Source organism: Metopolophium dirhodum, chromosome 1 (assembly GCF_019925205.1).
Source record: "Metopolophium dirhodum isolate CAU chromosome 1, ASM1992520v1, whole genome shotgun sequence".
Taxonomy (NCBI): domain Eukaryota; kingdom Metazoa; phylum Arthropoda; class Insecta; order Hemiptera; family Aphididae; genus Metopolophium; species Metopolophium dirhodum.
Window position 1 is genome coordinate 126,598,384 of NC_083560.1, and position 25,068 is coordinate 126,623,451.

A 25,068-nucleotide genomic window follows, 5' to 3' on the forward strand; every position below is an offset into this window, starting at 1 on the left:
TTGAAATAAATTTAAAAAGTTGTATTCCATACACGTCGATCGCTATTCCGACATTCAATAATCAACAGACACAATTAAAATAGAACACTTTGTTGCTTATTGTTCTACTAAAACCACATAAGGCGACCACTGCTAAAGAAATTGAAAGAACTAAGAAAATACAATTTAACCTAGTTTCTATTTTGCTACTTCTTATTTATATATACTACAGCTGAATGACTAAGACTTAATAACATAAATAATTTTAAGTGTATATAAGTTGTATAATACATTGCATAAATATTTTCTTAATCTATTTTATAGTTTAAATATTAATAATATTTATGTTTTTATATTTTATTATGCTTGACACAATAGTTTTAACTGTACCTATTACTTACCTAGGTACTAACAACTCGTAGAACTCGTGTATCCAGTAGAACGACCGTAAATATGTGTAACTTTTGAGATAAGCTAACTATTTTTAATATACTGGTATTTGGTGGATAACATTTTTTATTTTACTTATTGTATTAGGTTTAAAAATTAAAAATATTAATGTAAGGAATTTAAAATATGCGGATGGTTAATGCGATTAATGCAGATCATATATGTTAAATTATTAATTATATTTTTATAAACATATTTAAAATTTAAATAAAATATAAATCCATATTTTATAAACTAAATTAAAACAAGTATAGTTTTTAATAATATTTCACATAAAATAAAATAAAATAAAAGTGAAACCAATATTAATATACCTACAAAACTTAAAAATCATTAACTTTTGCAAATATAATATTGTATTCAGCATTTATACATTTTAAAACTGGAATTTCCATTGGATAAGAAATTAAATATGAAAAAAAAATTTAAATCAAAATTACATATAAACGAACTAGTCTACGATTTGTAATAAAAATATAAATAAAAATATAATACAAGATCGTATACAATTATTATTAGAGGGTTTATCTTTACATATTCAATGAAAAAAAATATTTTTAAAACATTCTATTGACTTTTTTAATTTTTAAAATTGTTTAATTTTAATGACAACATTCATTTTTTCTTGCTTATTTCAAATTCAGAATATTTTTTGTAGTAATTGGATTGTACGATAGTAAGTAAACATTTCTAGTTGGGTTGTCGTTCCAAATGTATTAATTATTTGATTAAGAATATTTCCACCAAAACGTTGACACTGTAGAACATATAGGAGTGCGGGATCTGAGCCTCTTTTCCAAAAATAAACTGATCAGAAACATGACAAAAATATTATATACTATAAAAATACATTTTTAGGATTTCAGCAAAACAACACCTATATAGTGTCTATAAACGTTGTGTGCTCCAAAGTCATTTTCGAAAACTTTTACCGCGTCGGACTTAGAACCAAATTCATACGGTCATATCACGACTCCAAAAAACACATGGCCACCATGGAGATGATGCCACGTAATGGCCTTGAAGCAACTAAAACACCTATATGGTGCGTAGCAGCAGCATGTACAGACATCTTTATTAAATGTAGGCACAGTGTATAAAATTGCGTCCACAATAATTTAAATTGTTTAATAATTTACACCACAAATATAAGTTGCAGCGCAAATAAACTATTGTCTAACGGATCGTGTGCATAGCCCCCTGACTAAAATTTATCCCCCCAAAATTAACCATTTTTAATTTAGATATAAGCCTTCTATGGGTTATTTTAAATAAATAGTTTTGTTAGCTCCCCCAGAATTTTTACCCTAGTTGCATTTATAATCGTGTGTTACAAACCACCCCCGAGTCACAGGCCTCGCCACGTCCCGGAGGAGTACCGTTGTCTGTGGCTCTGAGAAACACATTGTCTGTCTGGATGTCAGTAAGACACATATGATTTGAACATCTATGAAATCAATAACAGCATTAACCGAAAAAAACCTTTGGATTCTATATAAATGACAACCAGCATTTTTTCAAGCAGGGTGGGTCCCCGTATACTTGTGTAAAAGTGAGCCGCCCAGGGACGCCTGACAGCAGTGAAACATCGAAATTATTTTATATATAGAATATATGCAAATAAATTATAGGATAGTTTATTAAAGAAAATAAACATCACAGAATCAATAACAAAAAAGGTGGACAAGTGGGTACCACTCTGCTGTACAGTAGTTGTAATGGATGTGTTATATTTGAATACAATGATAAACCATTGTATACGAAAAACAATTCTGATTGGTTTAGCGTAGTCCTATAATATTATTATTTTTTATTCGTCGATATGGTGAAAACAAAGCGTTAGAAATTAAAATCCCATTTTTAGCAGTTTTTCGTAATTTGTCGGTAGTTTTTCTCGACGCTTTCTAAAACTATATGGAATTTTCAATTTTGAACTCCCAAAAGTATCAACTAGGTTCATTTTTCTATCAGAAAAGATGCTGATCTCAAAAATCGAACACACATCATTATAATATAACCAATACATTTTTTGCTCCGTTCAGAATCTAATATTTAGATTTTTTTAGGAAAAATTATTTTTTAATTTAAAGGTGCATTAGATAGAAATGGTATTTACGTATTAGTAATAACAATACGATCCAAGTGGGGAAATGCAGACCTAGGACCACCTCTTGGTTGCGCAACTGATAAGTTCGTATGCACAGCACACAAGGTTTCCTAAAATTAAATTGCACGCATTCTGATAAAATACAACGTTGTACTGAAACTTTTGCATTATTAAAACGAATACGTTAAAGATTTAAAAAAATTTGGACATAATAGTAAAACATCGTTAAATAAGTCAATATTAAACGAATCAGCGTTAAACGAGGACCTGAGACTAGACTAGACTAGTCTGTTACCTAAATTATCCGTTTTATGCATAATCGAAACGTGGGGATAACTATACACGATTTGGTATTTTTTTCGTTGTTGAAAATTTGGATGTTTATTTACGATTAAATAAGTGTGAACAATATACACGAGTCGGAAGGGTTGCGTTCTTCAAATTAGACAGAAGACGGACAGGATAGCCGAGCTCTATATATAGGCATCTCACTGAGTGGTATCAGCTGTGTCCGTTCCAGTGCTGTTCGACGTGGTGCACCTGTGGCCTGCTGTTCCACTCGACCCTGCCAGTCGTCGGATAGATCGAACTTGGGGGCCATCAATGCTTGCGACACGGCAGCAACCACTACTACTTCTCCTCCTCCTTCTTCTTCTCCTCTTCTTGCACCCCATCGACCGTCTTCTCGGACGTCTAGCCGCGCACTTACTCCTCCTCCTCCTCCTCCTCCTCCGGCGACGTCTGCTGCCGCAAGGATTTCCGCAGCTGTCGACTGTCGTCGTGAGACCTCTACCGTCTTCTGTGCTCTCTGAATCAGTGGCCTCTGTGTCATCACCATCGTCGCTGCCACTCGCCTGATATTGACGACGACGTCGCCGACCACTCCTCCGCCGCCTTCTCGACCTCCTGCGGGAAGACGCGTCCACCGTTGTCGAGTCATCATCGTCATCTTCTGTGTCTGAAGCCGTGTCGTAGTCGTCTTCTTCTTCGGTACCGCTGACGCTACGTCTTCTGCCCCGGCGGCGACTGGACCGTGACCGGCTCCTGCGTCTCTTCGACCTACGCCTCATAGATCGGCGACCACGCATAATTTCTACTTGACCGCTACCACCGGCGGCCAAATCGTCGGTAAGACGGCTCGATACGTCTTCGCGATTTCTCAAAGTCTCACGTTCTGCTAACTTTTTTGCCATCGAATGCTTTATAGTGCTCCGTCTGTCAGCCATAATAAACGATGTGGTCTGTTACCAGCATAAAGTGACAAATACAGACGACACTCGTACGATTTTCAACTAACTAATATTCTTCCGTACAATACTATCGGATAATAAATAATGTGTCGTTGCAAAGACGATGGTCGTATATTTATTTAGGGCCAGCAACAATAAAATATAAACTGAATCCGATCGTCACTAGTGTAACTATGTATTTTAATGTGATAATATATTATTTATTACACATATAGTTTGACAATTAATTATTACGGTGTGATACCTAGATATTCTTATAACAGCGTCGTTAAACGTCAGTCCTTTAACTATATTAAGTACGATATAAATTAATACAATAGCCAAACGCCCAGAGCTGGCATAATATGGTATCGCGCTTAAAAAAGTCCCATTATCATTTCGCCATGCTGTATCATGTCACAATACTTAGTACACATTATGTAATATTATAATATGTATTAGTCTAGTATAATTTGGTTATCACGTGTGTTAAAGTATGGCCTGGGAATTTTCTTCATTTGATTAACCTAAAAGTGGCATAAAATCGTATTATCTAGATCTATCAACACAATGTCAGTAGGTAAGCAATTATTGCAAATTAATTTTAAAAGGAAAGGAAGTAGAAAACCACTCTACAGTGCAGTAGACGACAACTTCATCATTAAGTAAATCACAGAAACGTGGAATGTGTTCAGTTTGAATTTAATGATAAATCATACAATAAGTTTGTGATTTTATCAAAATTTGAACTTATGTTAAAAAAAAACATGCATGATATTATATATCTTTGTTTATATGTTTAATTAGCTATAAAAACTTATTAGGAACCTTGAATTACATTTTTAATTTTTTGTCTAAGCAAATATTTTTGTAGACATTTCTTGAAAAAACTCGAAAATGTTCTATGTCTATAAACAGCTCAATAATATTTGATATAATTGTTTGTATGGATTGGGTGGAAGACGAACTTCCCACTATTTTTGTTCTTGAAACCTTTAGGGCTCAAGCCCCATACATTTGAGGAAGTAATTTACGTATATGACTATGGGTCTCATTATTTGTTTAATATTGTTGTAGAATATTGGTAGTGACATAAAAATTTAAAGATTTTATTTTCATAAAAAAATGTTGAAACAATATTTTAATTGTTTATTATAAACAAGGAAACAATGTAAGCGTGCTCATATTCGTGGCGGCCGTCCTGCATAATATTGCCATTGCAATAGATAAATAATATAGTGTCGTTTCCCTGTATGCAAAGTTATTTCGACAATTTATATTGAAATAAACATAGCAAATAATTTATGAATATACTGCTGTCATTGTTTCTTGCTGAAACTCGGATCTTATGACACTGCAGAAATGAGGAAATTCAATATTGTTTTATCTCAGCATCTGGCATAACATTAAATTAATTATTTGTTTGTTTAAGAGAACTTCACACCCATATGTTTGTCTCCGTCTTACAAAATGTACAACATATTATCTAGCAAATTTTCGTTCAGCTGAATTAATATTAATTGTGTTGTCTGCTTTAATATTAGAGTGAATAATATTGGGTACCTACTACCTATTATCATATTATTATCTTAAATATATTTAATTTATAAGTTTTGAATCACAATCAGTATTATAATTATTATCCTTTTCTGCCATACTTTCAACAACTTCTTATCGTGCCCGGTGCTGGGGCTATATGGTATTACATTAATAAATAAATACAAAAAGTTATCTAAAAACAAGTAGGTTAAAATATGAGTATAAAATATAAAATAAATGTTTAGATTTTTCGTTTTAGCCAGTGAGTGGCAATTGATATTGCTTTTCCGTTGGCTAAAGCCAATTAGTCGTCGGTCGTGTATCCTGGCGGGGCTAGTGTGCACTGTAATAAGTGGTCATCTGATTGGTCTTCGCCACATTCGCATAGTATGTCCAGTTCTTTCTGATATCCCCATTTCATCATGTTTTCTTTTGTTTTAGCTACTCCAGTTCTTAACCCATTTAATGTCTTTCATATTCAATATATTTTATTCAATATTATTGCTAACGAATTCATTGTTTGATTTGTATACCGTTATACCATCTATAGTGTAAAATCAATTATAATCTGGCCGAGTTACGCTTAAAACAGTCGTGTAAAATTTGTTCATCCGAGGTATTAACATTAACGTAAATTGTTCGTCAAAACGATCGTTAATTTCGTACAGAAGCCATCTAAATATAATAATAATATACGACGTAATGCAGCACAAGTCGAATAAATTGTATGGTGTTCGAATGTTGTCGATTCAAATAAAACGCATTTAGTTCGAAATTGATTTACCTATATAAATGTACTGAATACCTACCATTCATATCTCATAAAACTTTTAATTAAATTGTAAATTCGTTCAGCTATGTGATAGTATTTATAAGTTATTTATCGCAAAAAGGCAGTACGGTAGATCACACATTTAAACGTATACAGCTGTAGTGTTGAAATAAACGAAGTCGTATTAATTATAAGTCAAAACAATAACATACTATTATAGGTGCACATAAATGCATTTTTCGACTCGTCACATAACAGAAAAAAAATCATAGGACATATTTTATAAGTGTTGTGTTTAAAATATTTAAGTTTTTTACAAATAGGAATATTACTTATCTTATATCTTGCAATCGTATTTTGTTTACTTAGGTACTCCATTTCTGTCCTATAACACTTGTCACAAATATTATATATTATAATAAGAGTTCGGAGGAGTAGCAAGATTTCCCGGATCTCGTTTGACCCTCATCCCGGCTTTTTGAAATAACTTTTAGGCATAATATGATACATGACAATATTTTTCTTTTATTATAATGAATTAGGTATAGGCTTGCCCTCATCGAGAAATGTCTGCGGCACCTATGATATATTAACTTTTTATTTTACTCGCATATGTGGTGGTTACAATGAATGAAAAATACATTTCTCAAAATATTAAACAAAAATAACAATGTGTCTAGACATTTCTGTGTGTATCGACTTAGAAAAAGTGAATCAAAGTTAAAGAGATAATTGTTTAAAACTTTTTAACTTAAATATTTGATTAATTTTCCAATCAACTAAATTACTAAACTAGCTAAAATACCTATCCATTGTCATAACATAGTTCTTTCCAATTAATTGAAAAATAATACGTTAAGTTAGTGTTATGTTTATTTTTATGTAACTTAATATCTAAGCAATACCTACAAGGTTTTGCTAAAAATTAATTTAGTTTTTTTTTGTATTTCAAATATTTATTAGAGCTATTCTAGACATGATACAATTTTCAACATATTTTGGCTAGTTTTTTTTTTTTGTAAATAGGCAATGCAAAGTTTAAAATCACCCATTATACTATTATTACCATTAACACTATTATTATCAAAATAAGTTTTTTTTTTTTATTGGGCTTAAGGTTTCAACAACTGGGGTCATTAACCTTGGGTAGTGTGGGGGAGGGTACTGTATGTAGGTTTTTAACACGTGTGTGTATGTGTGGCCAGGATATGTCACTTAAAATCACGGGTGGTCACCCATCCGGAGTTAGTGACACCGTCCAGTGCGTACATTCAGAACAGGTTCGTAACTGAATGCACACACCGAACCACAATTAATTTGTTCGAAATGATTATTTCACGACAAATAAAATAAAAATGTTTATATTCATTTTTCTTGTTATAAAAAATTAAAATAAGATTATTGTATACAATTAATAATAATATTAAGAAAAATTAAACATTTTATAAATTGAAATGGCAAATAGCAACTATTTCGAAAAATGTATAGAAGCCAGGAAAATAAGCACCTGTGAGAGAGTGTATTTCTTCACTTGTGTTAATATTGTTTTACAATATAATATGTTTATATAATCTGTAGGTAAGTATAGTGGTAAAGTTATTACTGTATACTTACTATAATTGGTTTAAATCTTTTAAATTTAATACAGTAGAGAAAAGTTATACGAGACTTGTTTACATAATACGTAGTTCACATTAAAATTATTTACAACCAAGTTAATGAAGATAAAGCCTGTGTTTGTAGTTTATTCTGTTTAACTCGTACGAAGAACATTACACATTAAGTCATATTTTTCCGCGTATATTAAATTATCTCTGCTCCAAATAAGGGTTGAAAGTTCGCTTGAATTAATTAGCCGTTAAATTTTATTAATTTCCAGGATATTTGCACGTAATTAAGTTTAATATAATTTGGAATGGATTCATGTATAGCCACGGCTCATGTACAATATGTACATATTAGATTTTAAATACTAATTATACTAACTCATTTGAATGTACATTTATTTTATTAAAACCATTTCGAAATTAATATAAAGTGACGTGGTGCATCATTAATTTTCATATTAAAAATGTAAATCACGACATTACGTTATTATTTCATGGACATCAAAGGACGAGAGGAAACACAAACTCCTCGCACTATAACCGTGGCTTCTATATACCTACGTAAGTTCCGGTGACGGTTTCTCTAATGTAGTTAGGTCCCTAATTTATAAGAGTCCTTAACCCCAAGACGAGTTATTCATAACAATTAATCGTATGTTCGAATTGTTATTACTAATAAGCACAACTAGGTGAGAGGATGGGCTTAGCCATCCCAAGATAAATATTTAATATTAATCTTTGAACTCGTATAATGACAATTCAAAATTAATATATATTTTAGCATAATATTGGTCAGTAAAAAATGTTGACACGCACATATTCACTGCCAATGTCAACTATATTATCACCGCGCAATATAGGCATACATTAATAAGACGTTTTGTAATTTTTATTTGTTTAATAGTCTATAAAGTGTATTTATATTTTGTTGTCAAGTCAAATACTTGACAATCGCGGATAACTTAAATTACAGACCATAGTCACTAGTCAGTCAAAGTTAAAAGTATATTATGTAGGTACCTATTTTTATAAATATACCTTTTTAAAAATTTGGTAAATTATAATACATTTGACTTTAAATTTGTTAAGTAACACTTGAAACAAGTCGTGAACACTTTCATTAGGTAGTAATAATAAAATAAAAATGAAACTAGAGTAAAAATAACGATTTTGTTATTTATTATTTTTTGTTTAATATAAATGGACAATGAATAGGGGAAAGGGCAAAGCTTCATGTGGTTATTTTTTAGGAAAATGTATGAAAGGGCTCAAGCCACCTTGACAGTGTTGAGCCCAGATAACAAAAATAATATCTTAAAGATTTTTTTTAAATACACATAACAAATTATTTTAAAATAAATCAGCCGACAGTACAGTTTACACTTTACAGCTAATATACATAAATACGTTCAAGGTTGAAGGTTCAACGTTGAGCGACGACTGCGAGAACGTGAGCAATTGAATAAGAATATAATATTATTGTTTTCGAGATATACTAAATATTATTATGTTCTGAGCTATTTATGTTCGATTTACTCTCCGGACACCGTCTCATTATCCAAAAATCAAGGTAATATTATTATTTTAACGTGAAGTTGTGAACATCTAGCGGGACAGTGCCGAATTCCGAAGACTATACTATACTATAATTTATAATAATGTACTATAACTATATAGAGTACAGAATATTTCCATTACGAGTTCACGAAATAATGTGCGCTGCTGGACGAGGGTTTTACACTTTTACGTAATAACAATATTATTTAGCTTTAAATAAATAGACAAGAACGATATTATTTCATTGAAACCATTTCTATAAAACAGTAATCTACATTACACGAGAAACGTAATAATAAATAACAAAACACATTCGTATGAATAATATATTATTATAAATTATAATATTGTGATTTTATAGTATTAGATTGTTATTATCAATACAATTACTGCTATGAGAAAAATAAATATATTCACGTTTAATTCAGAAATAGTGTAATAATATTTTGTTTGATCAATGATAAGATAAAATTAAAAATTAAAAGTACCAACAAATCAATCGAAACTAAAAATTATTTATTTATCTAGATATATTTATCTAGATAGGTATACAGTTTATCTTAGATGACAATGAGATACCTAATATTTTATTTATCTAGATGAGATAAAGACTCTGTAGTTTTATCTAGATACATTTATCGAGATACTGCTCAACACTGCACCTTGACATTTTCTGTACTTCTAAACGGTGACCTACTTAATACTTTGAGCCCTTTTTACAATAATTACAAATTATTATACACTTTTTTGAGTAGTGCAGTGGCCGGGAGAAACTTTAATAAATTGAAATAATTATTAAAATAGTACTTTCGGTCAACAGAAATGTGATTGGATAAGATTCTCCAACTAAGCAATATTTTATACTAAGCAATGCGAGCATAGGAAAATGTACAGCTGAAAAAATTAATTTTTACAAAGTGATTCGTACTTTTGGCCACAAATTTAAAAGAGAAAAAAATAGTATAATTGCGTAACCTAGGTATTTAGATATTACAGTTTTGTACAAAAAATTTGAACAGTATAATAAAATCACAAACAATAGTTGAAAAATATATTATACCTATAATTATTGTAAGGAGTTAATTTTCGTTTCAAATTATTATTTTTTTTTCTTAAATTTTGGCCTTAAAAGGGACATCTTTAAATCGGTTATCCAACTGTTCCCATAATCCTTGATCCACCACTGGAAGATTAACATTAAAGAATACAATGCATAAACGAAAACAAATTTAACATACTTAACGGGGCAACGAGAAAAAAGTTAATATGTTTTACGGATAGTACTTTTTCTACCTTTAACCGTATTCGCATTGGGACGAAATTCATAATCTCAATTCCCAAAGGAATCAACTTTTTACATTATCAAAATATAATATATTTTATGAAAACGTACCATTTTACGATGGAAATATAATACATTTATAGATAACAATATACTTTTTGTTAATTACTTTTCTCAAAGTTAATCTCTTTTGGTTTTATATACAAATAATAAACATGTTATATATTTTGTATTAATATAATATTTTTATAAATATTTATTCAATATAAACTTTTTTTTTTAAGTTTTAATATTATAATTCTAAGCCTACGCAATTTAATAATATTATAAGTATATAGAACTTAATTCTGCTCACTTGTACGTAAATATTTTTTTGATAAGGTTGTATTGTGCCAATCATCAGAAAGGTTATTAAAAAAATATATATCAAAAAGCATACATTTTTGTAGATATAACTCGAAACTCTACTTTTACCGTTATTAACAAATCACAATTGAAAATAAAATAGAGTAACTTGGAAACATTTTTAAATTGCTTATGTCAGTGGTCCTCAAACTTATTTTATTCGTGGCACATTATTATTAGCTACTAAAAGTTGAGGCAGACGTTCGATAATCGATATAGACATTTTATACTTCTTAATAAAAAATACTTTTAGGTCCGGTCAAATCAAACGTCAAATACCAAACGAACATTAAGATATTCACAATACAATTTTGAAATACATTTATTATTTTTTTTAAAGTTATTATTAGTTCTATTTCTTAAAATGTTCTTTAACTTGTTTTATTGTTTTTAGTATTATCAAAATTTTCATATTTTCATATTTTCATTGCACATCATTGATATTGTCACCAGGCATAGATTCAGGGGTGGCTTAAAATTATTAGCCCCCTTCCCCTTTTGAAATATTATCTATTATGTATTTATTTATAAAAATAATAAAAAAATGTATTTATAAAATAAAAAAAATACCTTGTGTAGTACATATTATGTCTTAAGATTCATAAATTAAAAATATAAATAAAATTTGTTAATATTGTTATACATTTTTATCTATAATGTTATCTATAATCAATTATGTTTCTGTAGGTACTAACATTATAATTGTATTATTATTTCAAAAACGTTAATAATTAATTTTCCTGGGATCGTATTTACTGTAATACTAGTATTACATAGATTATATTATTTTTATTTATATTAAATGTTACACTTGATATAATATCATTAATATTATATTTCTGAATGAATTTTTATCGAATATGAAGCAATCATACCCTGAAATAATATAAGTACTTATCTAGAGTTACGCCAAAAACCAAAACCTATTTTGCGTAGAAATTCCCATTTGTTCTTAATTTTTTTTCAACTTCTGTCATAGATCTAGGTACATCAATAAGTAACTCTCAAAAATCTTCTTTAATATAATATGTCTGCGGAACTTCATCTAGGTAAATCATCGAATATATAACGATGTACCATCTAATAATAATTGTATCCTATCTGATACTATTTTTATTCCAGATAATCGTAAGATAGTTTGTTTATAATAATATGTAATATTGGACTTTAATTTGTTTTTCTTTTTTGATTTAATATCCAATGGAGACTCCAGTTTTAAATCGTATAAACGCTGAATTCAATTTAGTTTAGTTAAGTTTAATAATATATACTTTACCTATATACATATATATATTATATTATATTAATTTCACGTTTATTTTGTTTCATGTAAAATATCGTTAATAACTACCTACACTTTTAAAAACATTTTGCGGGTAACCTGAAACGGTAAAACGTCATATTTTTTTTATATTCATAACTTTACGCTTTGTTCTTCGATGATTTATATTTACTTGTAAATTGGTGTTGAACGTAATTTACAATCCTGAAGTAAAACAAAACATTACAATATTTTAACAAGTGTATCTAAATAGGTTGCTATGAACTCCACGTAGGTATGGAACAGAATAAAATACCAAAATTCGAGATACGTGTCGTATGCACACATGACGATGAACGTCCGTCGTCCATGTCAAGTGTACCCGAGTGCGATACGTATTCATTCGGAATTGAAAAGCTTTTCTTTCTACGATTTTAAATTGAAATCTATTTTTTTTTTTCATTATTATTTCCTGAAAAAAATATGCCCAAAACAACTCTGTTCGAATTAATGTCGAAACAACCTTTAGCACTGCCGCTAAAAAACGAACATTTTTTTACTGGTATAATAAATGACCTGTGTAAAACACCGTTTTCGTTTTCAATTTTCCTGCGCCCCATGAGATTTGGAACATCCGGCTCTCGTGTTTACGTGATCAAAATATTATATACAACATTCGAACGACGCGTATTATTCAATGTATATACCTATTAACACATACGTAATTTCACGGAAAGAAAATAAATAATTTGTAAGCAAAAATATATAATATGTTAACCAAATAACCGATTTTTTCTCTCAGATATTAACGAATTTCGGATAGTAATCTTGAAATGTGGTTAACTGGTATGTATATTATAATAATATTTATGAAGTCCAAAATTCAAAAAGTCCAAAACTCATTGAGATAACATTTTCTTAAAATATTTGTCAAACTGTCAGGTATACCGTTGTGGTAAACCAACAATACAGTTAGTATAGATTATTTGAATATATAACTGTCTTATTATATGATCGTCATTGTATTATGATGTACGTGCAAACTAGATATTTAATTATAATGATTAGCAGTACCAAAGGTTAAGACTTATTGTTTCCGCCAATGGGTGCATAATATTAATGATCTGTGGAACTGTGTTGTACATGAATACTAGAACAATAGGCAATTATTATTAAGCTGTTGCCTGTTATATACTTATATACCTACCTATAAGAAAAAATATCAACGGGAAACCCAAACAAAGTTGAATGGGTATTGATGCATTTTTAATGCTCCTAAACGTGATGTCAGACAGAACGTATTCCGAATTCATCACATTTATTATTGATTAATACATTAATACATGTTTATATCATAATCATTTTTATTATAAACTTTAAAGTCAATAACAACTCACTGTTGATCGATTTATATAGGTTCATGGTATAGTTAATATACTATTTAAAATAGGTAATAGCTATTTTTGAATTTCAAGAAAATCGATATTATTAGCTTAATATATTATATGTGAATTTGTCAAAATATAAATTACAAATGTTAGTGAAAATAAGTTGTTCACATATTTTTAAGAATTTAATGTTTCATTAAGAACTACCCACCTATTAACAGGGACTCTTATATCAAATCGTCAAGACTTATATTATTATAGTGGAACCTTAGAAATGTAAAATGTTTTATATTTTTAACTACTAAATAAAATGTTATTTCGTTGTTATGACGATTATTGTTAAAATTTTAACTTGAAGGTCGAACGCTTCGTGCAAACTTTATGTATTTTTAATATTTTCAAATTGCTATAAACTAAACTTACAAGTAATTTTTTTCTTTAATTTTCGTATTTATTGAATAATCAATCATTTTTTTATAGACACATCAAAAAATAAATAAATATTTTAATGTCAAAACACTTAAAAAAAACGCTTGCCAAGTCAAATATCGGCATGTAAACTTTCTTGATTTTTAATTTTTAGAAATTTATTAACTGATATCATACCCAAGTGGTATAAGAATTTGAATCCAGAAAAATGTATATGTGAATAGCCCAACAAAAAATCATTTACGTTTTCATCTAGTGAGATAGATCTCTGAAACCGGAGAGCAGATTGGGTGTTTTTTGATGTTTTTCAGCTTTACAGGTTTGTAGTGAATTAACGATTGAGTATTAAGTTCTGAACATTTTCACTGCACTTCTCCTAACCAATGTGAATCCAACAAGACCCCAAACAACAAAATCCGTTCTCTAGTTTTTGAAATTACTTCTCTAGATGAAAATCTAGCGAAAAATAACTTTTTTTTATCTGTAAAAAATTAAATAATTTTTTTTTTTAAAACTATAATTCCACATTTAGTATTCACTTGATAATCTTCTTTTAATGAGTTATCAACCAACTTTCTAGCTATCGTAGTTTAGGAAAAATGTTAAAAAATAGAAATTCTGGGTCTATTTACACCGTCGTTTTTATGGATTCAAGTGGTTATACTACTTGGGTGTGATATCAAATCCCTCTCATTTATATTTTATATTAAAGCTACCTAAATTACCCACCAACTCATCATTACTGAGTGTTCGATCCGTTTGATAACAGAATTGCCGCCGTCGGTGGTCACGCTCAGCCGACCGCCGCATCAACCATGTTCGTGTGCGCTGCGCGCCGGCAGCCGCAAGGTTGGCAATACTACCGGTGACCGGTACCGGTGCTCGGCGCAGGCGAGCTCGGTCGTCCGCGCCACACTCTCCGTCTTAACGGTTTTTCGACAGCTCGTCGATACGTTTGGTGCTCGGCTCGCTCGCCCGTCCGCCATCTTTTCCCGTTTGAAAGTGCGACGCAAAAAACGTGGTTTACCATCTAGAGGTTGTTCGGCCGATTAGCCGTTTTATTGTGTTTGATCTTTGTTAGTGTTTCGTTGTCGTTCAGTTCTGAACCGCGTACGTCGGTAGATACACCGCGTATCCGTGTACGCAGGCGAACACTCGTTGCTCCACCTCACGTCGGTGCACGCATTCGTACCGGTGTTTAAACCTCCCGAATAGCAGCTCCGCAATTCCAGTACAGCAGCTCCGCCATCGCCGTTCATCAGCTCAAGACATCTGCCAGGGAGGCAGCTCAGTCGGTGTTCCCCGTCCCCCCTGAATTTGTTGTTATATAATTGTTTGTACCCATTGCTCGTGTTGTACAATAATACATGCGCCTGATAGTAAAACCATTTGTTATTATTCGATGTTATATTAATTGCCCTACTCCACAACAACCCTGAGGACCTTGTACCAGGCGATATCCGATTTTAAGGATCGTCGGGTCAACATTTTGGTAGCAGAGCGTGGTTTATCGTAACGTTCGATCAACGCATCCCAAGCCAGAGTAAAAGACTCATTCGATATCGAAAATCCCTTTATGACTTCCTGCGGATCAGAATGTAAACATCCTACCAGATAATAGAACTTGGTAACATTTGGAATCTTATCGTTGTTGGCCACCATGTTGCCGAACATGTCCCTAAAGGCTGGCCAATTCTGACATTCACCATCAAAAGTCGGTAGAGGGATTTCAGGCAACCTCATAGGTGTCACAGCCATCGGTGTGTAGGGAGCTGAGCAGTCCTTAGATGACCCCTCAGCAGAAGAACTTGCTTGGTCAACTATACCCTCGTACGATACTTGTTGAACCGTACCGACGCTAAAGGCGGAAGTTGGTTGAGATGCCTTATACAAGGCCTTAGCTTCTACCACCAAAGCACGGGTCTCAATTTCTACATTCACAGAAAACTCCCCCAACAAATCCAATTCGGAAAGTATTTCTAGAAGGTTGTTATTCTCAACAATAAAGTTGGCCCACAAACTATCAATGTCAACAATAGCCACAGCTAATTGAGCTCGACTAGCTTCATCGGTGGCTGAGCTTGTAGCCAATACATGTATCTGACGAATCCGAGCGATGGCTTGGTCCCTACGTAGGGTTGCACGCTCCTTCGCACGAGCATCACGTTCCCCAGCCATTATATTACCTACACCAGTAATTTACAATGCAAGAGAATAACAATATTGAACTAGAACGAGAACAAATTGCTAATTGAAGTCAATGGCACTTGAAGGATATGATCAAAAGCCAACTAAAACCAAAAGATCACTAATACTGATACCACACAGTACAAAACGTTGATCAACGATGCCGAATAAAAAACCAAAAACAATTAAATGCTGACTTAAACGTCAAATGCTATAGTTTATAAAGGCAGTACCTATGTAGGTACACATCAGTCCACTCTGAATGAGTAAAATAAATGACTACCGGATGAGCAATATCAAAAGACTATAAGCGAGTCAATTAAAAAACAATATGAATAGGGGGTAGCGATGATGTAGACAATAACTAAGCAAACGACCAAAACAAACACTAACCAACAAACAGTATCATAACTATTAACAGTTAAAACAAGTCCAAACAACAGGAGAGCACCTAACTATTATAAACTTGAATAGAACTCAGGTGTACCCAGGTGACACAGTGCTAAATATAATATTTAATTAATTATACTAACTAAGAACAAGTTAAATAACCAATCATGTGCTATAAAACCCTCAATTGAGCAACCTAGATAATATAAAACAATCAAATAATAATATATTGAGTGGTAGTACAATACCTGATCCTTGGCACGACTCACGACGCACACCTAAAGCTTATACTATATAATGCAATTAAAGCTACTGCACTTAAGGTAATACTATCAAAACCCAGGTGTCAATATCATGACAACAAAATAATAATAATAAAAAACCCAAATCAATAGTATAACCAATGAAGTAGGTGCTAACTAGACCAGCAACTAGTGAAAAACCTATACTAGCAAATACCCTGTGTTATTACCCATAAATAATACAATTACTAAACAATAAATAAATTGACCCAGAGAGCACCGTATAATAACATAATTTAATTAATTGTAATAGGTAATTAAAGTATGTCTGATATGCCAGCTCGACAATTACCAGTTCAGGTACGAGCCAAATGCAGCCATCTGACATTGGCAGACCCAAGCTTCGATGAACCGGCTCCAGTCGAGATGCTTATTGGCGCCGATATATTTCCCCAAGTATGGAAGAACAAGTGCAGCTCGTTGGGTCCAGGTTTCCCTTCCGCTTACAGCTCGGTATTTGGTTGGGTGCTGATTGGTCCAGTTCAGGAGCATCCAGATATTGGTGCACAGGCCATGTTGGTATCGCTGGTATCGTCCATGGAATCCATCATGGAAAGGTTTTGGAAGGTAGAGGAACCTGAAGCTGCTCCGCCTCAGTTCACCGAAGACGGATTGTGTGAAGAATTGTTTAACTCGGAGATGCGCAGGGATGCTCGAGGTCGGTTCGCGGTACCTCTTCCCTTCCGCACAGGCCGTCCATTAAAAGATTTTCCTGGTTCACGGCAAGTGGCGTTAAACAGATTCCTGCAGCCGGAGAGAAAACTGTCATCCGATGAAGTCCTTTACAATACATACCGCAAATTCATGCTCGATTATGAGAGACTAGGTCATATGACTCTCGCAGAAGGTCCCGGTCAATATTTCATTCCCCATCATGCGATTCAGAAGTCCGAAGGGGACAGTGTCAAATTGAGAGTGGTGTTTGATGCGTCGGCAAAGTGCCATTCGGGTGTCTCTCTCAACCAATGTTTGTTGGTCGGGCCGAAACTGCAGCAAGATATCGTTGATGTTTTGATTGGATTCCGCGTACACAAAGTGGCCTTCACCACGGATATATGCAAGATGTATCGCCAGATTGAGGTGCTGCCTCAATACCGGGGTTACCAATACATCCTGTGGAGGGAATCGCCACAAGCTTCGCTAAAAGAGTATACACTTAATACAGTCACGTATGGAGTAAATAGTGCGCCCTATTTGGCGTTGCGAGTCCTCCGCTACATCGCCGACACGGAATGTGAAAGTTTTCCGGATGTGAAAGGAGCTCTGCGTCATCAGACTTATATGGATGATATATGTGTGGGTGCAGAGTCGTTGGAAGCTGCTAAAACGCTTCAGTTGAATCTAATCAACACTCTCGCCAGATCCGGTTTGGAGTTAAAGAAGTGGGCCAGCAATACGCCAGAATTGTTGGAACAACTACGTCCTGAAGATTGCTCCGGAGATCTGCTGGCATTTGAGCAAAATGATGCTACGCACGTCGTATTGGGAATGCGGTGGAATCACGATCAAGATTATTTCTCCTTCGGCATTAACAATTTCAAGATGATTCCTACCAAACGTGGAGTGTTGTCGATGATTGCCAGAATCTTTGATCCTTTAGGCCTGTTGGCGCCGGCAACGTTCTATGCCAAGTCGATCATGCAACGGGTGTGGGTCGCACAGATTAGTTGGGACGATCAACTGCCATCAGATATAGCTGAAGATTGGTGTGACTTCTATCATTCTTTAGGTTGGCTGGTCGGAATGAAGATTCCACGCTACATCGGTTGTTCCGCTGGATGTAGCTATGATTTGTGCGGTTTCTCTGACGCGTCCACGAAAGGGTATGCAGCGGTCGCTTACCTCCGTGTCACTGCAAAGTCAGGAAGTGTTGATGTCTATCTTCTAGGGTCCAAAACGAAGTTGGCTCCAATGAAAACCTCGACGATCCCACGGCTCGAACTGAGCGGAGCGGTGCTACTTGCTCTATGGCTGGGAAGAATCAAACGCGCTCTGGAGCCTCAACTAGAGATTTCGAATGTCTTCGCTTGGTCGGACTCGACCATTGTGCTCTCATGGTTGGGCAACACTCATACCTCGTTTAAGACTTTCGTATCCAACCGTATCTTCCAAATTCAAACCACGATTCCTGTTTGCCAGTGGTTACATGTTCGGTCGGAGAATAACCCTGCAGATTGTGCTTCTCGGGGACTTCGCCCGTCTGAACTCAAGGAGGCGACATTGTATTGGAAGGGACCTACCTTTCTGTTATCGAGTGCCGACAGTTGGTCAACGGGAGTTAGCAGAATATCTCTGGATCAGCTGCCGGAGGTGCAGCCTGCATGTGTAGTGGCGCAAAGCCACCCTCCAGAAGAATGGTATGCTCGGTTCTCTTCTTTCGACCATATGATCCGGGTAGTAGCTCGACTTCGCCGGTTCATATCGAGGTGCCGTAAGATGGATGTCGAAACCGGGTTCTTGAAGCAGTCCGAGCTCGACACTGCTCTAATCATGGTCGTGAAAAGCGCACAGAACTGCTTTTTCCGTGAAGTCATCAGCAATTTAACACGTGGCGAGGAAGTTCAGCGTAAGGGTATTGCTCGCCTTTCTCCGTTCTTGGACTCGCTCGGGGTAGTCCGTGTAGGAGGTCGCCTCCAAAACACGAGTTGGTCCGAACGTCGAAGGCACCCGATGCTGATACCGAAGGAAGCTCACTTGGCAGTGCTTGTGACTCGCCATTGGCATAGCTACGCATGCCATGCCGGTCCGCGGTTATTAACCGCACTTGTTCAGAGACGTTTTTGGGTAGTTGGCATTCGCCTTGTGGTCCATCGGGTGATTCGCAGATGCATAATTTGCGCTAGGACCAAGCCCGTAAATCCTCAACCAATGATGGCTGATCTGCCTAGGTTTCGTGTCCAGGAAGCTCATCCGTTTTCTGTAGTTGGGATAGACTATGCCGGTCCCTTGCAGATGAAGGAACTTAGCCTGCGAAAGGCACGTATCGTGAAGGTATACATTGCAGTATTTGTGTGTATGACCACCAAAGCGGTGCACTTAGAACCGGTATCGGCCCTTTCGACTGAGGCCTTTCGGTTAACGCTAGATAGATTCGTGGCTCGTCGTGGTCTACCGTTGTCGATCTACTCCGATTGTGGCACCAACTTTGTCGGTGCAGCGAGGCAGCTGCGACAATTAGTCAATCATCCGGATACTAGGGATCAGTTATCCGGGCATATTGCGTGCGAGTGGCATTTCAATCCCCCTGGTGCTCCCCACTTCGGAGGAATTTGGGAAGCCGCCGTGAAATCGGCCAAGTCGTTGCTTTTACGTGCCATGAATTCCCAAGTTTGGACGTTAGAGGAATTCACAACGGTGTTATGTCGGGTAGAGGCTGCTTTGAACTCGCGTCCTTTAGTACCAGCATCATCTGATCCAAATGACTTAGAGTGCTTAACACCCGGTCATTTTTTAGTTGGTCGTCCTCTGATGTCAATTCCGGAACCTGTGTTGGACAGTGCGCAAACGGGACTGCAGACTCGCTGGAAGCTCCTCCAGCAGTCTTTCCAGTACTTTTGGCGACGTTGGTCTCAAGAATATCTAAATACCCTCCAAGTTCGTGGAAAGTGGACTAAAGATAGCAACCACGTCGAAGTTGGTAATATGGTGGTAGTAAAAATTAGCGATACCCCCCCTCTTACTTGGCCTTTAGGTAGGATGATTGAGGTGTATCCGGGCACAGATAATATAGTGCGGGTGGCAAAGGTAAGGACCAACCAGGGAGTGTTCACTAGACCAGTTGTAAAGTTAGTACCGTTACCTACAGAATTGTAAAACACGATAGGTATTAATAGATGTATTTCCGTCCTCTAGCTCCCTTTGCACCCTTATACTCGTCTGCTACGACTGGGATCATTATGTGTTATAAATTGTGATTAATTGTTTTGACCAGCCATCACGCCTGCTCCGGATGATGGGTCGGTTGTTCCACCTCTGGATCCAGTGGGGTAAGGCAAATGTTTTTGTTTTTACATTTGCTTATTTTCAGTTATGTTGTTGTTATTAAATTGTTATTTCTTATTGATGATAAAAAGAAAATATTGTAACTAAAGACTGATGATTAATTTTGTATGTTTTGTTGTAAATATTGTTATTTTAGTTCAGCTAAGGCCGTAGCTCAGGGTAATGCTACCTAATGAAATTAATTTGTTATATTTTCAAAAAAAAATAATAATGTTAAAGATGTTGTCCCTTTGTAAAAAAACCGATCACCGTTCTGGGCTGCTCAACTGCTCCGTTCATCTGCTCAACTGCTCCGTCCAACTGCTCCGTTCATCTGCTCAACTGCTCCGTTCATCTGCTCAACTGCTCCGTCCAACTGCTCCGTTCATCTGCTCAACTGCTCCGTTCATCTGCTCAACTGCTCCGTCCAACTGCTCCGTTCATCTGCTCAACTGCTCCGTTCATCTGCTCAACTGCTCCGTCCAACTGCTCTGTTCATCTGCTCAACTGCTCCGTTCATCTGCTCAACTGCTCCGTACATTGCTCCCAGCTCCAACATCATCTAGCACAGATCGAACTTCTTATTCCAAGTTAGCTGGAACTTGCAAGGGGGAGTATGTTCGATCCGTTTGATAACAGAATTGCCGCCGTCGGTGGTCACGCTCAGCCGACCGCCGCATCAACCATGTTCGTGTGCGCTGCGCGCCGGCAGCCGCAAGGTTGGCAATACTACCGGTGACCGGTACCGGTGCTCGGCGCAGGCGAGCTCGGTCGTCCGCGCCACACTCTCCGTCTTAACGGTTTTTCGACAGCTCGTCGATACGTTTGGTGCTCGGCTCGCTCGCCCGTCCGCCATCTTTTCCCGTTTGAAAGTGCGACGCAAAAAACGTGGTTTACCATCTAGAGGTTGTTCGGCCGATTAGCCGTTTTATTGTGTTTGATCTTTGTTAGTGTTTCGTTGTCGTTCAGTTCTGAACCGCGTACGTCGGTAGATACACCGCGTATCCGTGTACGCAGGCGAACACTCGTTGCTCCACCTCACGTCGGTGCACGCATTCGTACCGGTGTTTAAACCTCCCGAATAGCAGCTCCGCAATTCCAGTACAGCAGCTCCGCCATCGCCGTTCATCAGCTCAAGACATCTGCCAGGGAGGCAGCTCAGTCGGTGTTCCCGTCCCCCCTGAATTTGTTGTTATATAATTGTTTGTACCCATTGCTCGTGTTGTACAATAATACATGCGCCTGATAGTAAAACCATTTGTTATTATTCGATGTTATATTAATTGCCCTACTCCACAACAACCCTGAGGACCTTGTACCAGGCGATATCCGATTTTAAGGATCGTCGGGTCAACACTGAGTTACATTTTTCTTATTTTCCTATGTAACACAAATTCTTAAAGTTTTCAAAATTCAGACTTTTTTCATTTCAATAACCATACTTGATTAAAAATCAAGAAAGTAAAATTTAAATTAATATACATAATATGTATACATTTGTATAAATATTATTTTAAAAATTTCACTGTGCATAAAAAATTATAATTTAAATGCCAGTGAACAGTTTAAACTCTTACGATAAATGCATTTTTAGAATAATTACAAAATAAAATCGTTACTAAAAAATTCAAAATTGAATTGTTCATAAATAATGTATGTGCCTTTACTCTATTTTTTTTTATTTATCCAGTAAAAACTTATGAGAAATTGTTATTACATTATTAATTCTCGTGTGTTAAAATTGTAAGTGTTATGAACTTCTGATAACCAAATAAATAGGAAGATTTCAAAATCTTGATGAATTTATTACACATTTGAACTTTAAATGCTCATAAAATGAATTGTGACAATGTATTTTGATATTTTTAATTTGAGGTTTTGAAAACGTATGAGGAACTTTCTTTTACAATTTCAACATTGTTTTAAAAAAAAAAACCGAATAATAGTAAAACATAATATTACATTATTATGATATATCAAATATTTTCGACACAATTTTATCACACAAAAAGTGCAAACATATCAACATATTTTTAAATTACATAATGATGTCTAGAAAATTATAATATAAGTGTTTGGTTAAAATTTCACATCTCTACAATTATACAATTTTGAATTTAAAAAAAATATATATACTTTCTGTGGAAAACAGGTTTTACTCATTTTTTTTTTGTTTTTCTCGGTTATCATGCTAAGTCCATTGTCCATGAATATTTTACTTTTAAATTGAAACATTTTAACTTTCTTGCGTATTTTAAAATATGGAACAGTATATTTTGATGATGTTAACCGGCCTATAATATCAATTAGGTATAAAGAAGATTTAAATAAAATTGATTAAATTATATTATTAAACATCCACATTAAAATGAAAATTTTAGTCGAACATGCAAATGATACGGAAAACCAAAAAAAAACTCACACCATATATTACCTCTGGGATATAATGCATAATTATGTTAAAAGATTTTTTTTTAAATATATAGATACTCAATTCAAACTGTGACAACAGCTTCAATTGAAAGGCACTTTTCTAGTCTGAAGCGTTTCAAATCCTATCTAAGAAAATCTGGGAAAATCTGGGAAAATTTGAAAAACGATTAATTAGTTTGACCCTGCTTGATAATATTTATAGTTGTATTGAAATGAATATTAAAAAAATTAACTGTTCGTTTGCTTTTTGCAAAGTATTGAGAGCAAAAGTAATGAGATTTCATAATTTGGTTTTTTTTAAATATATTTATCAGCAAATATTTTAATAATAACAGAATAATTGATTTACATACATTAATATTTAAATATTATTCCACAGTATTTACATGCAAACAAACAGTTTCACGCATTTAAACTATTTATACTTATATTAATGAAATCACGAATTATATTATGTGGAAGATTAATGTCTTGTCAAAAAAATTCGAAGAAATATAATTGCATAGCCAATTATTATTATTTAATTTTATCTAAATATTTATAAACTAATGGCTCCTCATTATCATAATAGGAGCCTAAAATGTAAAAAGAGATCGTAAATAATATATATAAAAAAAAAAAATACAATTGTATTTTTTGAAACTTAATAATTGTTATTTGTTTAAATGTGAATAATTACGCATAACAGGAATAAGACGGGGGGAAAGTAATGACTAACTTAATATTTTTTTTATATCCTCCATCATAAAAATATATTATGCCACAAAAAGTTGTACTTGTTCTCATTTTTCCTTTTTTCAGAACTTTTGTTTGATGTACGGTCTTACGATGGAAATAGGTACTTATTTTGTTACATGCATCATTTACGTGAAAATGCAGGGTTGTTATGTTTTAAACACAATAATTGAAACAATTTGTTTAAAACCTTTGTTCTAAACGTTTTATAAATTGTTTAAAATGATTAAAATACCTATATGTTTAAAACTGTATTTAGATACAGCTAGGTGTATATTATTACTTTAAAACGCTTTTTTCGGTTTACTCATTGAATAATATAATCATATTAAAGATCAGAAGCTAAGATTTGTAATTTGTGATAATATTCGTAATTGATGATTTTTTTTTATCGTGAATCATCAATTATTTACAAAGTTTTTGATTTTAGTAACAGTTAATTTAAAATCATATTAACGATAAATGTATTCTAAAAATGATCCGAGGTACTCACATTGTACGTATAGTCACACTTTACAGTGCTTAGTTTGTAACATATATGATTAATAATGTACATGATATCAAATAGTTTTAAAAAGAGGACTGACAACGTATTGTCATCATCTTACAAATCTATATACCATACAGTTCAGCAGTGCCACCTTTGTATTTTTAGATTCAATATTATGAATTTATTTATTTTAATAAGTTAATTTACTTATTATTAAATTTAAAAGAACATTATCTCTGTATTTACAATTTTTAAGCTAATTATGATGAGCATTTTTTATTTCATTTTTTTATCTCATAACTCAATTAAAAATTAAAATATCGTCAAAAAACCCACGGATAACTTTCTGACATTAAAATTTTAAATGTTTATCACATATAATATTATGTTATATCTACATTTGTAAGACAGAGGCAACTGCGCAATGCGCATTGAATTGAGCGCTGCAGTGTTAGACACGACACAAGTTTGACATAAATATACAAACAAGTGTTTGAGAAGATAGTTTATAAAAAAACAAACACTTGTTATTTTTATTTAAAACG

At 33.8% G+C, this 25,068-nt stretch overlaps 3 protein-coding genes across 3 annotated transcripts; 1 reads left to right on the top strand and 2 right to left on the bottom strand.

Annotated features, from left to right (window-relative positions):
- Positions 1 to 3,024: 3,024 nt before the first annotated feature.
- On the bottom strand, positions 3,025 to 3,762 carry LOC132953648 (uncharacterized). Its single transcript, XM_061026020.1, has one exon. It carries the CDS (start codon positions 3,760 to 3,762, stop codon positions 3,025 to 3,027), a length of 738 nt encoding a protein of 245 aa, XP_060882003.1.
- Positions 3,763 to 15,424: 11,662 nt separating this feature from the next.
- LOC132953649 (uncharacterized) lies at positions 15,425 to 16,601 on the bottom strand. Its single transcript, XM_061026021.1, has 2 exons — positions 16,586 to 16,601; positions 15,425 to 16,191 (listed from the first exon to the last, which is right to left on the bottom strand). The coding sequence occupies exons 1-2, from the start codon at positions 16,599 to 16,601 to the stop codon at positions 15,425 to 15,427; spliced, it is 783 nt and encodes a 260-aa protein (XP_060882004.1).
- A 547-nt stretch (positions 16,602 to 17,148) lies between these two features.
- Positions 17,149 to 20,697, top strand: LOC132953650 (uncharacterized). Its single transcript, XM_061026023.1, has one exon. The coding sequence runs from the start codon at positions 17,149 to 17,151 to the stop codon at positions 20,695 to 20,697; it is 3,549 nt and encodes a 1,182-aa protein (XP_060882006.1).
- The last annotated feature ends 4,371 nt before the right edge of the window (positions 20,698 to 25,068 follow it).

What these genes read in the sequence shown, in the direction of transcription:
- LOC132953648 (XM_061026020.1), bottom strand. Translation starts at nt 3,762, where the DNA reads ATGGCTGACAGACGGAGCACTATAAAGCATTCGATGGCAAAAAAGTTA.
- LOC132953650 (XM_061026023.1), top strand. Translation starts at nt 17,149, where the DNA reads ATGTCTGATATGCCAGCTCGACAATTACCAGTTCAGGTACGAGCCAAA.